Raw genomic sequence first — 15,171 nt, forward strand, 5'->3', positions numbered from 1 at the left:
TACATGGCTGGGAGTTGGGTACCGATACTGAGCTGGGAGCTCCAGGGAAGGAGATGAGTTCCTTGCATTTGAGGAAATCGGTAAAGGGAGCCAAAGGCTGACACACCAACTGAGGCCTTGTAACGGCGTAAATGAATGCAGACAGATTGTAAAAATATATACAGCTTTAATCGGGAAATAGACTTACAGAACCACCATTCCCGTGGAGACCAGGAAAGCAGAAGGGGCGCGCGGGCTCCCACTCGCCCGATTTATAAGTAAACATTTGCCCGAGGCAGACACACCCCCTAAGGGGCTGGACTTATCCCTACATCCCCCCCCTTTTGTCTAAATAAGACAGAACTAAACCAAATACAACTATATACAATAATAACAAATAATAAATATAACAAACAATATTGAGAACAAAAGTTTTGCTAAACATTCTATCTCAAGGAGTCTAAATTATGTAGAGAGTAACTACAATTATATAATCTTCAACTCCGTCAAAGATCTGAGAAGGGAATAAATATTACTTAACAAACGAGAGATATCCAACATGTGCAACAAATGACAGAGACAACTGACTACCTGGGCAATCACCCAAAGTCTCGTTTGCAATGGTGAATCAACCAACTTTGGCTAAGGCCTAACATAACTGATATACCATTAATAAATGCAAGGAACTTTCTTAGAATTATCCTACCCTGTCTTGGCAAGATAAGACAATCCTGTTTCATATCTTTGTCAGTAGTTGAGGTATGGGCTTTTCTTAATCCCAAGGCCAGTTTTGCCAAGAAGACAAGCTCCCAGTGGAGTGTCTTTGGTGCTCAACGTTCTCTCGGGAGTAGAGTGGCGTTGCGAGGAGTAATTGTGTCTCATTGGCACAGAATTCTAGGTTAGATTAAAGGCCATTTTCTACAGCTCTTCGAAGAGGCTGAAGATTATACTATCTATACTAAATATAATCTCTATGTATCTAAAAGACCTGATTAACCTAAAAATAAATATGACAAACATATAATTCTCAATACCTATCTAACTTGAAGACTAAGAGAATAAACAACTGTGCAATATATGAAGACAATGATCTTCACCTGTAAACATTGTCATTACATATCAAATGTAAACAATGTTATTACATAAATAGTATCAGAGGTAGAAATGTACATTGTGATATGATAGATGTATCAATACAATATAAGCATACTCTTATACAAAAATAGAGGGAGAAATACAGGCCTGTATTTCTCCTGAAGCTCCACAGACTTCCCTAGCCTAGAGTTGGATGCAACTCCTTGGTTCCTGCCCCTTGTCACCAGCTGTGCACAACTTTGTTTCCTCGGTGCTGGAAGATCCTCTCAGTGGAGACCAGGGGACTACAGTGGTGCCCGAGGAGAGTGATCTTGGCTCACTGTTACAAGTTAGGAGTGGATGTGTGGATTCTCCCCTATAGACTGCATTCTGTCTCGGTTTGGGTACTGCTGCCTCCCTCCCTCCATATCGCCCTCCTCCTTTTCTCCTTCTCTCTCTTTCCCCATTTCCCTTTCTAAAATATATGACATAGTCTGACAAGCAAATAAGTTAATATCTGATGTGCTTTAAAAGATGTTCAGGTTCTTGGCTCCATCATTTTCTAAAGGTAGCAGTGGTTGCACGAGACTGAGCTTTGTCAAGGTCTGCTAAGGACAAAGTGGTTTCTCATTATGAGACATCTGTCCATCGCCTTGACCCAACAAGCAACAAAATATTTTTTTCCTCACTAATACTCAATGGAGCAGTAAATGTTGTAAAATAGAAGACTAAACATTTGAGATTTGAGTTCAGGGACTCCCATTCATTAGCTCTGTAACTTAGCTTTTCGCCACCTAACTTCTGTTTCTTTATCATCAATTTGAGGATAATAACCAATAAAGTTGAGCTTCTGACCTTCTGAGTTTTGCAGGTACATATTCAACCAACCATAGATGGTAAATACACAAGAAAAGTTTAAAAGTCTTCATCAGTGTTGAGCATGAATACATCACTATTCTCTGAAGAACTCAGTGAAACGATGGCTTGCATAGCCTTTATATCACGTTGTATATTACGAGTAATCTATAGTTAATCTAAAAATATAAAGGGACTTGCATAGATAATATGCAAATACTGCTCTGTGCCACACTCAATCATCTTTGGATTTTGCCCTTAAGTATCTTGGAACCACTAGTTCTGTGTATTGTATACTGAGAAACAGACTTATTTGAAGCCCTCACTTTGGGGAGGCACATTTATTCACATACTGACTGAGCGCCAGCTATATGCCTGTAACTCTAAAACATAATGGATAAAAAAAATAAAGATATAATGTTTGTCTTATAGGACTCAATCTGAGAGGGAAGACAGACAATAAACGAACAACAGCAAAAAAAAAAAAGAAGAAGAAGAAAAGAAAAAGAAAACCATGCTGGCTGATGGCTTGCTGATCTAGCCAATCAGAGAGCTCCTGTTTCAGTGAATGACCGTGTCCCAAAAAAATAAAGTGAAGAGAAATAGAGGAAGACACCTGGAATTAATCTCTGGCTTCCACATGTGCATGTATAGCATGTCCCTCCAACATCCTTGTGTGCACACATGAGAGAATGCACATACACACATAAATGAGAGGGGGTGCAGTTTCACTAGGTAAAAATGTACAGTATAGAAATGTCAAGAGCAAAAAGGGTCTTCAGAGATAATTATTGTCTTCTGGTAAATACACTTGGTAGAAGTATATTGTGTAACTATCTACTGGATCTTGGTTTCAACAAGTGTGGTCCATGCCAGGCAGCAGAATGCTCACCACTGCCTCACAGCTGACAGGAATGCAGTACCTCAGGCCTCACCTAGAAGCAGAGATATGGTCTACTGCAGAAGGACCAAAGCGACATGGTAGTGAGCTTTGCTGCATTCCACAGAGATCTGGTCTACTGCAGAAGGACCAAAGCGACATGCATTCCACAGAGATCTGGCTGGGTCTACTGCTTAAGGACCAAGGCAGCAGGTCAGAGAGCTCTGATGTGCTCCACGGACCATGCTGAAAGAATTTAGGGCAGAGGCATTGCTATCTGATCAGGGTGGGAGGAGGGCTCTTAAGGAAAACAAACCAAACATAACAAACAGCAACAACAAATCCCAAGGAAATACAGGAGAACATGTGGGGTTGAGGCAAACAGAAGAGAGCAGGGAAGAGCTCGTTGGTCACTGTCAAGCTTTAGAGTCAGATTGACTTGACCTTCCATCTTACTTTGCTCTGAGACTTGGGGAAAGTCTTAATTCCTGGTTTTATCTCTCTCATCCATATGCTGTGTTCTTCTTCCAGGAGAAAGGGTGAGAAGGGGAAGCCAGCTTTGACCACCCTGCCACCTCTGCTGCTGAGGCTGTGTTAATTTAACCTTTCCCAGGGTTCTGATTAGGGTTCTTCCTCTGCTAAAAATTAATCAGCTCGTGGACTTGCAACATTCCTGAGGCCTTGTCCTTTCTGTTTGTTTTTCTGCATTCTTGCTGGAAACCATGGTGACTTCTAGGTGAGGTGTCATGACAGTACTGAGTCTAAGCTGCTACAGGGAAAGGCAGTGCTTCTGGAACAGGGACATTTCTCATCTTTGGCTTTGTTCCCAAGTGAGGAGGCGGTACAGGCCAGCCGAGGTTCCTTTCTCCCCCAAGCTGGCTGTGTTCCCAGGCTGCTGAGGTCATTCAGAAGGCCCTTCCCAACCAGTGCAGACTTGCCTCTCCCTCCCAACATTCCTGCTTGACTGAGGCCGTCCAGGAACCCCTTAGTGGTGATAGGGAGAGGCTTATGAGATTAAGAAGAGTCAGAATCAAAGTATGCATGATCACAGTTACTCCTTGGGTGTGGTCCTCTTCCCACACTTTACTTCTCTTACCTTTACTGGGCAGGACAATAAGGTCCTTGGGAGGTCACTCAGCTCTTCCTGAGGCTCAGTGGGAAGGAAGAAGTCCTCTTCTTATCATTGGAGCTGGGCTGTAAATTGGGCGGTAGAACACTCAGTTCAGGAGACTTTATATGTTTGTATAATGATTTAACTTATAACATCTTTATATGTTTCTTTTTTTCTTAAATGTATTCTTGTTCTTATTTTCTATGCATTTGGATTTTTTTGCTTTACTTATTTGAAGTTTTAATCATATACATGCTAAAATCCTTTCAGATTTCTATCTCTTGGTATGGTGACCATACCCTACTTGGCGGGTAGGCAAGATGGTATTGAAACTCATAGAGTTCACTGCTATACATGAGTGTTGTCTTTTCTCCCTCAAGCACCTGCCTGGAAGAATGGGGTTTTCTTTATCTTTCCATCTTGATTCTAAACAGAAGTCTCACCGCGATTGCCTGAGTCTTAACCATGACTATAGATCTTTGCTTGAACTTGGCGTGATGATTTCTTGGATGTGACATCAAAAGAATAAAACAAAAATATTAAGTGCATTAGACTCCTTCAATATGAAACACTTTTGTTCATTATCTAGGCATTGTGGCACAGTTCTCATCTCAGCACTTGGGAGGCTGAGGCAGGAGGATAACAAGTCCAAGACTAACCTTATCTACCCTGAGACACACTGCCTCAACATAAAACCACAACAGCATGTTTGCAGCCGTAGCCGCGCTGCCGCTACTCTCTAACACCAGTGCTGCCTCTCGCTTGCCAAGCTCCAGCCAAAGGAGAAAGAGGGGGAGGTAAGTAAGGAGGTGCTCATACCATGGCTCGTACAAAGCAGACTGCCAGTAAATCCACTGGTGGTAAAATACCTAGGAAACAACTGGCTACAACAAGCCTCTCGTAAGAGTGCGCCCTCTACTGGAGGGGTGAAGAAACCTCATCGTTACAGGCCTGGAACTGTGGCACTCCCTGAAATCAGACGCTATCAGAAATCCACCGAACTTCTGATTCACAAACCCCTTTCCAGCGTCTGGTGTGAGAAATTTCTCAGAACTTCAACACAGATCTGCGCTTCCAGAGGCAGCTATTGGTGCTTTGCAGGAGGCAAGTGAGGCCTATCTGGTTGGCCTTTTTGAAGATAACAACCTGTGTGCTATCCATGCCAAACGTGTAACAATTATGCCAAAAGATATCCAGCTAGCACGCCGCATACGCGAAGAACGTGCTTAAGAGTCCACTATGAGGAGAAACATTTCATTCTCAAAAAATATGTTTTTCCTCTTCTTCCTGTTATCAGTAGTTCTGAATGTTAGATATTTTTTCCAAGGGGTCAAAAGGTACCTAAGTATATGGATTGCTAGTGGAAAATAAGAGACAGGAATTAGGTATTGGCAGTTCTTTCATTTTCAAAAAAAAAAAAAAAAAACAGCAACACATTTTCTTGTTGGGAAAGAGTAGAGAGCCAGGAGCCTGCGCTCAGGGCAGGATGCCACTGATCCTTTTAAGAAAATTGCACACAACCCAGATGTGGGGGGAATTGCCAGTTTCCGTTAGGTCAAGTTGGAGAAAAAAGAGGTGCAGGAGAAGATCCTGCCAACCCCAGAAACCACTGAGCAGGCAAAGAGGAATGAAATGTCCTGAAATCCTAGACTAGAGACTCACCCCATCATCTTCAGAGGACTTGAGCCTCAAGCTTCACTGTGAGCACAGCAGGAGCCTGGGAGACAGTCATGCTGAGAGTACTGAGGGTTGTAGAGGCCAGGTTCAAGAAGTTTCATGGAAAACAAAGACTATATGAACTAGGCTTGAAGCTTCGTTCAGATAGCATTTTGGCAAAGAATCTGGCTGCCTTCTGCCTATATCCTAAGAACTAGTCTTGGGCTAAATTTTAAAATAATAAATGTGTTTGTTTGGCTGAGGAAATTTCAAAATGGCCCAACATTGAGCCTGTGATGTGGTTATTACTGATAACTCATGTAGGTATACAATGAAAGAGAGCAAATAGGATGGAAATAAATAAATAAAACACCACACACAGAGTTTGGAGAGAAAAAGAGCACTAAGAAGCTTATTATAGCCAAGACCTGTGAGAAAACATGGGGTGGAATTAAGGGGATTGGCACTATTAAGGAGGAATCAGTAGTTCTTTCTTGGAACAATGGGAAGAGTACCCTCAGGGTAGGACTCTACCTAGCTGATCTTTCAGCTTGTGAAAGGAGAAATTGAAAAGAGTTGCTTTCTCCTAGAAACCAATTGCTTCAGCATATGAAAGAGGGCAATGGCCCATCTCAAGTTGGCAGCCAAACTGTATCATCCAGGTGATAATATCTTTGGAGACATGGAAGATGCAAGAATGAAGGGGTCATGGATCCTTCCTCCATGGTTTCAGAGAACCACTGAGGTCAAGAAATGTGTAGCAGGGTTGGAGTCCATGTGAAACCATGAAAAGGCAATTCATGAAGCTGTAAAAGTGAAGCTTTGGTTAGAGTGGAAATCCCCAAGATGTTAGAGATGTCATAGCTGTGGAATAGTCATCAGAGAGAGCTGTGTACCGAGAGTAACCTAGAGGGCCCAGCAGGTAAGCCTTCAGAATGTAAAGGCTCAGACATTAGACACAGAGCTACACTGATTCTTCTTCTTCTTCTTCTTCTTCTTCTTCTTCTTCTTCTTCTTCTTCTTCTTCTTCTTCTTCTTCTTCTTCTTCTTCATCATCATCATCATCTTCTTCTTCTTCATCATCATCTTCTTCTTTTTCTTCATCTTCTTGTTCTTGTACTTGTTCTTCTTTTTCTTCTTGTTCTTCTTCTTCCTCTTCTTTTTCTTCTTCTTCCTCCTCTTTCTCCTCTTTTTTCTTCTTGTCCTCCTCCTTCGCATTCTTCTTGCCTTCTTCTGCTGCTACTGTGATAAAATATCATAACCAAAAGCAACTTAAGAAAAAGGTTTTGTTTTGGATTAGAGTTCCAGAGGGTAAGAGTCCATAGTGGAGACAGCATGGCAGCAGTAGCTGAAGCAAACGGCTCCCTGATCATGTTGTATCTGCACACCATGAAACGGCAGACCAAACAGAAACTGGGGTGATGTTATAAACTCTCAAAGCCTGCACCTCATGATGTGGTGCTGATGGAGCTCCTTCAGCCAATAATCTTTAAGATACCAGCTCACTTCGGGTGTGGTGTTATGTACTATAAATACAGATGAAAAGCAAGCTTGGGCCTCTTGGCAGCTGGATTCTGGTCCAGTTCCCAGTGAACTCAGAGGACTGTTGATGGCTACTCTTTCTGTGAGTTTATCCCCAGACAAATAAATCTTTGTTATGCTCCAAAAGAAGGTGGGATTGGATTGAATGGGATAATAAGTAGATTAGTATAATAATAATAATAATAACAACAGTGAGATTACTTGTGAGCTATTAATTATAGACAATTTACATTGGTATAGATTCTTATATATTGATACAAATTCAAATTATATTTGTTATATTGAATATACTACTATTTCTGTTACTATATTTATGCACCTATGCAAAGTAATTTTGTCATATTTGTATGGCATGCATGTTTCTACGTCTGCTTAAGATATTTTGTATGTTGATGCAATTTTAGGGTAAACATACCATATTGGACTATACATTTCTACCTCTTATCAATACTTACATATTGTTTACATGCTGATGTCATTGTCCTCATTGGCTGCACATTTGTTTAAATATTGTTTAATTTTTTAATATGAAGCCTTAGTCTTTAAGATATATAGACATTAGTAATTACAGGTCAATAATCATTCTTGCTTGTCCTACTACAGTTAGACTAGTCAGGTTCTTGAAATGCATAGAGACACAATTGCTCCTGACAGCACTGATCTACTCCTGAGAAAATGTTGGTATCAAAGACACTCCATTTAGAGCTTGTTTTCTTCTTGGCAAAACTGGCCTTTGGGCAAAGAACTGCCCCTGCCTCAACTAATGACAAAATGCACAGCCTACCATACCATGAACCCGAGAGCGCAAAGTTCTCAAGAACGAGAATCTTATCTGCCTTTTCCATTACTCCACGGGAGACAATATGAACCCTGTCCTACTGTTCAAATTAGCATTTGCTTAATTCATGAATACATGAAACAAAAGCTCCTTGAACTGTTTTATGTAAAGCGGTCTGGGAGACCATTTTGAAGTCCAGGCGGCAGATGTATGTGTCCCTGGTACGAGATCTTTCAATGGCACGCTCAGCAAAGTACTCTCGCTCTGTCAACCCAAGCCCTCTTCCTAGTGCCTCTCTATCCTCCTCTTCTTTGTGGAAAGCAGGCACTCCATGTGGGCTTATTGCTGGAATCCTCAGTTAATAGCTTGATACTAACTGGTCTTAGTTCTTACCAGAACCTGGTGTCACCAAGCAAGTAAAGATCACCCAGTTAGTTGGGTGCTGGTGATGCACCTCTTTAATTCCAACACTTGGGATGCAGAGGCAGGTGGATCTCTGTGAGTTCAAGGCCAGCCTGCTCTACGTAGTGAGTTTCAGGACAGACACCAAAGCAAAAGAGAAACCCTGTCTCGCAAAACAAAACAAACAAACAAAAAATCACCCAGTTAGTCTCCTTGAACCCTGATGGGAGCCACTGATTTCTTGTAGCACAGCCAACAGACCAGTGTAGCATTAATATGCTTGATACTTTTCCAGTTCTTCACTGGGGTAATGATAGGGTTTTGTTGTTGTTTTTAATACAGGGTGCCCCGGCAAAAGGAACATGCAGACCTTTACAGGTTACAGACATCCCCTAATTATGTCCCTCCAGCCAATTTAGGAAAGCCTTCCGAGGAAGCCGTACTCATATGAAAAAGCATGGTGCCAGTTCGCCCGAGGCACTGACTTTTTTCATTTTGGATCTTTACAGGCTAAAGCAACCTCACAAACAGTCTGGCCCATTTTGTTTAACTCCTTGGGAAGGGCATGCACTGCTGAGACCTGCTTCTCTCTTATTTCTCTGCTATCTGCTGGCTCCCCGCCATCCATCCAGGCTTTCTCTGTGTAGCTTTCTGGAGGGCTGGAAACTGAGGACTTTATATCAGCTAGAGACAGTCATAGGTGAGGACGTTCATACCAAACACGAAGCACTGGCAGTTCTTGCCCTGTTTTGTCCCTTAACCTTCCCAGCTCCGTCTCCTGAAATGTCCTCTTTAGCCTTGAATGCTCGCTGCTTCTATCTTTTCTATATCAGCAGTGATATAGATGATGGGCACCCACAGTGACATGGTCATCATCTCTCCTTCCTGGGACATCTGTCCTCACACAGACAATCCTCTTTTCTAGTTCCCTTCCCCACTAGAACTCAAAGGCAGGACCTTCACTGTCTGTATCCTCGGGGTCTGTGACACAGACATTTAATAAGTGAATAATGACAACAAATGCCCTCTGCCCAGAAACCTTAGAAACATGACCTGACTCTGGTTGTGTCCTCCAAGGGTCCCGATTTTGTACACACCCAAGAGGCGTCTTCACTGTTGACCAGGCAGCGTCTGGTAACGGCTTCCGTTACATTACTCCTGCATGTCACCCTCCCGCACACAAATCTACCGACTCTCAGTGTACATTAAAAAACTGACAATGTTTTATTTGTGCTAGCAGGAACAGGCTGCGTGTTATGTCAGCTGTGGTGGGCTCAGTGCAGGTGTGGTCGGGGAGGATGTGATGACTTGGTGGCTGGAAGGGAAATGGGAAGGTTAGAAACGCTTCTGGGTGCTCTTGAGGAAGGAATCATGGCATGCTACGGCTAAGCCACCAATGAGGTTGAGAAACTCTTGAAAGTCTAGTTGCCCATCACTGTTGAGATCCAGCTTCTTCATCATGCGGTCCAGGACACCAGGGTCCTTCTGGTTCTGCAAAGACAAGGACGTCTTTATATTTCATTTTCTACAGTGCTTTCAAATACGCTGCCACGTCTCATTTTCAATACAGTACAAGGTCCAGGAAAGGGGTTATTAATAGCCCCCCTTTCAATGTGAAGTAACAGAGTCAAAGAGGGGACCTGCTTTAGCAGCAGACCTGGAAATGAACCTGAACTTCCTTGCTCCTTGTCTTTGTCCTGTGTTTTTTCTGTGACATTAAGGGTTATTAAACTTTGTAAAAGTGTTGTATATAAGTCTCACATGTAAACCATATGGAAGTGAGTGGTTTCAGGTAGAAAGTTATAGGACCTGCCTAAGAAGCCTCCTTCCCCAACCCTTCTGATCTGAGTCTCTAACACACACACACACACACACGCACACACACCACTATCTAGATTTGCATTTAGATTAACTTATAAAGTCATTAGCTATATTTCAAGTGAGTAGGATGGGTGTCTGGCACAACCATGTGAACGGTGGCTACTACATCAATAGTATAAGGATAGAATATTCTTTCCACCATTGCAGGAAACCTTATTGGACAGAAAACCTGATAGGACAGGGCTGCCCTACAGTCTTTGGGGTGGAGGAATAAATTTTAAAGTGATTCTATTACAGGCCATTTCACATGCTATTCCCGGTGCCAGGCAATTTTATGACTCATATGGAGCTCACCCCAAGGTCCAGAGAGTCAGCAAAGGCAGAGGCCCGGAGCTAAGGAGAAGGAGGCAGTTGCTTATGCATTCCACCAGGCTCCTGCTTTGTTGGTGAGCAATCAGCAGATGGGGGCTGGGACAGGTACCTTTGTGAAGGCGGCCAGCTCCGTGTTCATGAAGGTGAGGAACTCGGTTTTGGAGAGTTGGCAGCTGTTCCCATCCTTCCCACTGTACTTTTGGAAAACGGCAATCAGGGACTCGATGCATCGCTCAGTCTCTGTGGGTTTGGACATTTTTGCCTTTGAAGAAAACAAAAATGCAGAGCTCAGCTTAAAACTATCTTGAGGATTATGAAGGCTAGAGATTGAGAGTGCTGGCGCTTCATGGTGCCTCATTTTGAGCTGAAGCAGTTTCTTAAAGTCTGGCTCGTTTATTGGGGGCCAGAGAAGTGAAGATACCACAGAAAGTGACGTTCTGTGACCTGTTTCTCGGAGTTCTACTGTATGCGTTCCCAGTGCAGTATGGCGTTCCACGTGACCCTCGGAGTGTTTGAAAACACTGGACGGTTCGGATAAGGGAGAAACTTTTCTGATATTCTTTGACAGTGTGAGTCAATACATGCATAGCCTGTACCCCCCCACACACACTTAGTGTGAGTCAATACATGCATAGCCTGTACCCCCCACACACACTTAGTGTGAGTCAATACATGCATAGCCTGTACCCCCCACACACACTTAGTGTGAGTTAATACATGCATAGCCTGTACCACACACACACACACACACACACACTTAGACAGTGTGAGTAGATACATGTATAGCCTGTACACACACACACACACTTAGTATGAATACATACATACATAGCCTTCACATTCTCCCCCCCCACACACATGCACATACACTGAACCTTGGAGGGAGATTACGTTGACCTATTCCCCAAGTGCATGAAGAGGCTGCTGTGATGATTGAGATGCCACTAAAGTAACAGCAAACTCTCGAAACCCGTGCATTTCTTTGAAGAAAACGAACAGCATTTCTGTAATTATGCACCAGGAGGGAGAAAGGGCATTGTAGATGTGCAGAGGTATATTCATCTAAGTGTGGGGATGCATGCACTTGGAGGAAAACGGAGTTCGGGTTAACCTGGGCTACCTAGTGAAACCATTCGTGTTCTCTCTCTCTCCTCTCTCTTTCCATCCTCCCCCATCTCTGTGTGTGTGTGAAGCAGACAACTATATATCATTAACTTTATTTGTGCAGAACTGAGACACGAGAGGGGAGCTATCATGGCAGATCACCCCTAGGCTCTCGGCTCCAGGGTTTCTTTCTGCTGACATCTGCCTTTGTTTCGTCCAAGTGCCACAGGAATGGTTGCTGGAATTTCTTAATACAGAGTTGAGCCAGAGCTGTGGTTGCACCAGGAAGAGCATCAGTTCAAATCGTGTGCAGGACTCTGCTTTTCCCACCGCAGAACTCCTAAAGGAAATTCTACTGGGTTGAGTCATCCCAGCAGGACGCTGAAGGCAGAGCCCAGAATTGAGCTGTTGTGTTCCCCCTGGTGGATAAGGGCACCACTGCAACATTTCTTGGAACCCGTGGAGCCACACCCTGAAGGTTTCTTCTTGAAGTTAATAATTATGATTTGGATGGATGTTAACAACTGCAACTTAGAATTTAGCCTTTGATTTCCTGGATACAAATGTTGGAAGTTTCCAGGCGGGCAATAAACACACACACACACACACTCACACTCACACCGTTTCCCCTCTTAGCACCTCCTGTCTTTAGGCACTTTACCATCGAAGTCGCACTGCTGTGGCCCCTGCACCTAGGAACGCTCAGAGCACCTGAACCTTCTGGAGATCAATTCTTTTACACAGTCACAATGGAGATTTAAGCTTCCCTATAGGGAACTTGAACTGAAGGAGGAGAGAAAAGTGTTGGTAGGTTCAGGTACTAGAGAAAAAAAAATCAAAACCCTGCAGCCTAGAAACAAGTGTTTGCACAACACGCTTCTCCAATCAGAACTACTCTCCGTGCCAAACTACTAGCGTGTCACGTGAGAGCAGAAGTTTTGCTTGGAGGACAACTGAACTGGGAGAAGGTTCCAGGCCGATGGGTCCAGCTTTGCTTTCCATGCCTGCAGAGGCTTCCTTCCCCTTCCTTGCTTGCAGAACGGACTGGGAGTGTGGGGAGGTTCTGCCCATGTGGAGGGAGCAGTGACTGAAGGAAAGGGGCACTGTCCACACCACCGCCCTTCTACAGGATGGGGACAGAAGCAGCAAGGAGAAAGCACACGAGGAAAGGACACAGTGAAAGAATTTGTAAGACGCTCCCTAAACAGTCAACATTCCAGGAAAACCTCCCATTGACTGGAACATGAGAAAGAGGTAATCACACCAGTTCCTTTTTAACCAATGCCAACACTCTTCCTTGGAGCATGCAGGGTCCCATCCATCACCCTCCACCTCGCAAGCTGTTCGCGCTCGGCCTAAGGCGCCCCGGAGTGACGAAAAGAGGAAGAAGGAAAAAATAAGTCGGAAGTGATAAGCGATGGACACATCGAAGCTGGGTCTGCAAGCTTTTTTCTTTTTAAATCAAGGAGCAGCTGCGTATATTTTTAGTTCTTTAGGCCCCATAGGGTCCTGCCACTCTTTCGCTGTAGCCCGGCAACACGTAAAGAGAAAGGATGTGGGAGTGCCTGTGAACTTTATACATTAGATTTTCATATGATTTTCATGTATCACAAAGGGATCATTTTCCTTTCAACTGTCTTCCAACCATTTAAAAACAAAATCTATGTTTAGTTTGGTGGTAGAGCAGAAGCCCAATTAGACCATTCTCCAAAGTTTGCGGATCCTCTTCATTGGAGAGACAAAGGAAGGTAGACCTTCGGGGTGAATTAGTGGAAAAGTTAGAAAAGCGGAGAGGAGACAAGCAGGTGATGAGGGAGTGGCTAAAAAGATGGCAGAGAAGGAAGTAAAGGGGAGAGGAAGGAGCAGGCTGGGAGGGACTGGCCTCCTCCCACATTCTCGCCGGCGGTTCCCCGGGCTGCAACGGGCGGCAGTTTCGGTGCACGTCCCTGTGCCTTGGCCTTTTGCCCGCGGCTTGCCGCAGCTGATTCCCCAGAACTCGGGAAGGCTAAGTTCTGAAACGTTCACTTTCTGGTCTGCACGGACGCCTGGCGACGCCGTCCAGAACTCCCTCGGGGTCCCCAGCTCTCCAGCGGGGTTCCGGGCCTTCCCGGAATCGGTGACTCCGGCCGAGGTTTCGGCCGCCCGCTGGGTACAGGGGCGCTTGGCCCCGGGACTCCGGCGACTCCAGCGACTCCAGCGGCCACACCCAGCCCCGGCTCCGCGGCCAGTCGAGCGGCCACGCCCAGCCCTAGCCCGTTTCTTGCCCCAGAGAACAAAAGTCCCCATTTCTTCCCCCAGGCTGTCATTAGGGTGTAATTTGGGGGCTTCATCTTGCCCTCCACTGTCTCTAATTGCCTCCCACACGGTTTCTTCTTCCTGATCTATTTTCTGCCAAGTCCACAAGTTAGTCCAAAGTACATCCGACCTAGAGCACGGGTAACTTTGCCCTTTGTTCTTTTCATTGTAAAGGAAGGGAGAAAACATATAAAAATTTAAAAGTTAGGCTTACCAAGCTGGTGAGGAGCGGGGACCGACGGCGACTGCGGCTGACAGCGGCGGGTACGGGAGTGGCAGTGGCGACCGGGGTCCGGGTCCCTCCCCTCAGCCTGACTCAAGCCGGGACCGCCCCGCCCCCGCCCCTCCGCAGGCCTTGGCCTGTCCCCACTGCCTTCTGAACTCGCTTTGCTTGGACTCGGGCATACACACACCCATTGTCCTGTCTATTCTACTACACTGAAGATATTTAATAAACTTTTGTTTTTGAGACATGATCTTTCATGTCGAGGATTGTATGAAGCACTTCTGGCTTCTAACCCTAGGTCCTCAACATCACGACAAGTCACATTGCCCTGTCTGTTTGGTAGGACTTTAGGACTGTCACATAGAGTGACGCCTCTGAGGGGACCCAGAAAACTGCAGAGAAGATGTGAATGGGGCCTTGTGTGAAGGTCTTCATGTCTGCCGCCAGCTTCAGCTACTGACTCGTGGCTCCAGGAGGGCCGTCCTCCTTGGCAGTTTCCTCTTTCCTTCAGACTCACAGTTCCTGGCACTTGACAAGTAAGACGTGGTGGCTCTGCCTGGGTCCTCAGCACTGGCAAGACTGAGGCAGAAGATTGCTGCAAGTGTGAGGCCAGCCTGTGGGCTACAGAGTGAGTCCAGACCAGCCTGGGTTACAGGGTAGGACCTTGTCTCAAAAGAAAACTAAAATCCAAACCAAAAGAAACACACATGAAGACCCCATCTGCATTTCAAAATTCTCCATTTTTACCAACAATGTAGCCATTTTTCCATTTTCCTTACTTGAAAACATTGCTACCATGGTTTTTTTTTTATTACAGCCCTTGTAATGTCAGGTTTATTGTATTGGACCCACCCCACATTATCACACTCCCACTGATCTAGTTTACACTCCCACTCCCTTTTTCCTTTGATTTCATAGCTAGGCCCTTGCCTTCCAATCAAAAGAAACATATTTAATCAATATAAAAACACGGTTTCTTGATATACAGTTCAGAGCAAAACATGATACAATAAAGGTAACCAAATAGTTTACTAGTTTTCTGCCAACCAAACTTCAGGGGTCAGCGTGATGGCTCA

At 44.6% G+C, this 15,171-nt stretch overlaps 1 protein-coding gene and 2 pseudogenes across 1 annotated transcript; 2 read left to right on the top strand and 1 right to left on the bottom strand.

The window, feature by feature from the left end:
• The first annotated feature begins 4,719 nt into the window (after positions 1–4,719).
• Positions 4,720–5,245, top strand: LOC142853924 (histone H3.3A-like; annotated as a pseudogene).
• Positions 5,139–5,540, top strand: LOC142854089 (thymosin beta-10 pseudogene; annotated as a pseudogene).
• A 3,938-nt stretch (positions 5,541–9,478) lies between these two features.
• Positions 9,479–14,220, bottom strand: S100a11 (S100 calcium binding protein A11). Its single transcript, XM_075978268.1, has 3 exons — positions 14,084–14,220; positions 10,580–10,732; positions 9,479–9,768 (listed from the first exon to the last, which is right to left on the bottom strand). Exons 2-3 carry the CDS (start codon positions 10,724–10,726, stop codon positions 9,613–9,615), a joined length of 303 nt encoding a protein of 100 aa, XP_075834383.1. The 5' UTR covers positions 10,727–10,732; positions 14,084–14,220; the 3' UTR covers positions 9,479–9,612.
• Positions 14,221–15,171: the final 951 nt, after the last annotated feature.

This window comes from Microtus pennsylvanicus, chromosome 7 (assembly GCF_037038515.1).
Source record: "Microtus pennsylvanicus isolate mMicPen1 chromosome 7, mMicPen1.hap1, whole genome shotgun sequence".
NCBI lineage: Eukaryota > Metazoa > Chordata > Mammalia > Rodentia > Cricetidae > Microtus > Microtus pennsylvanicus.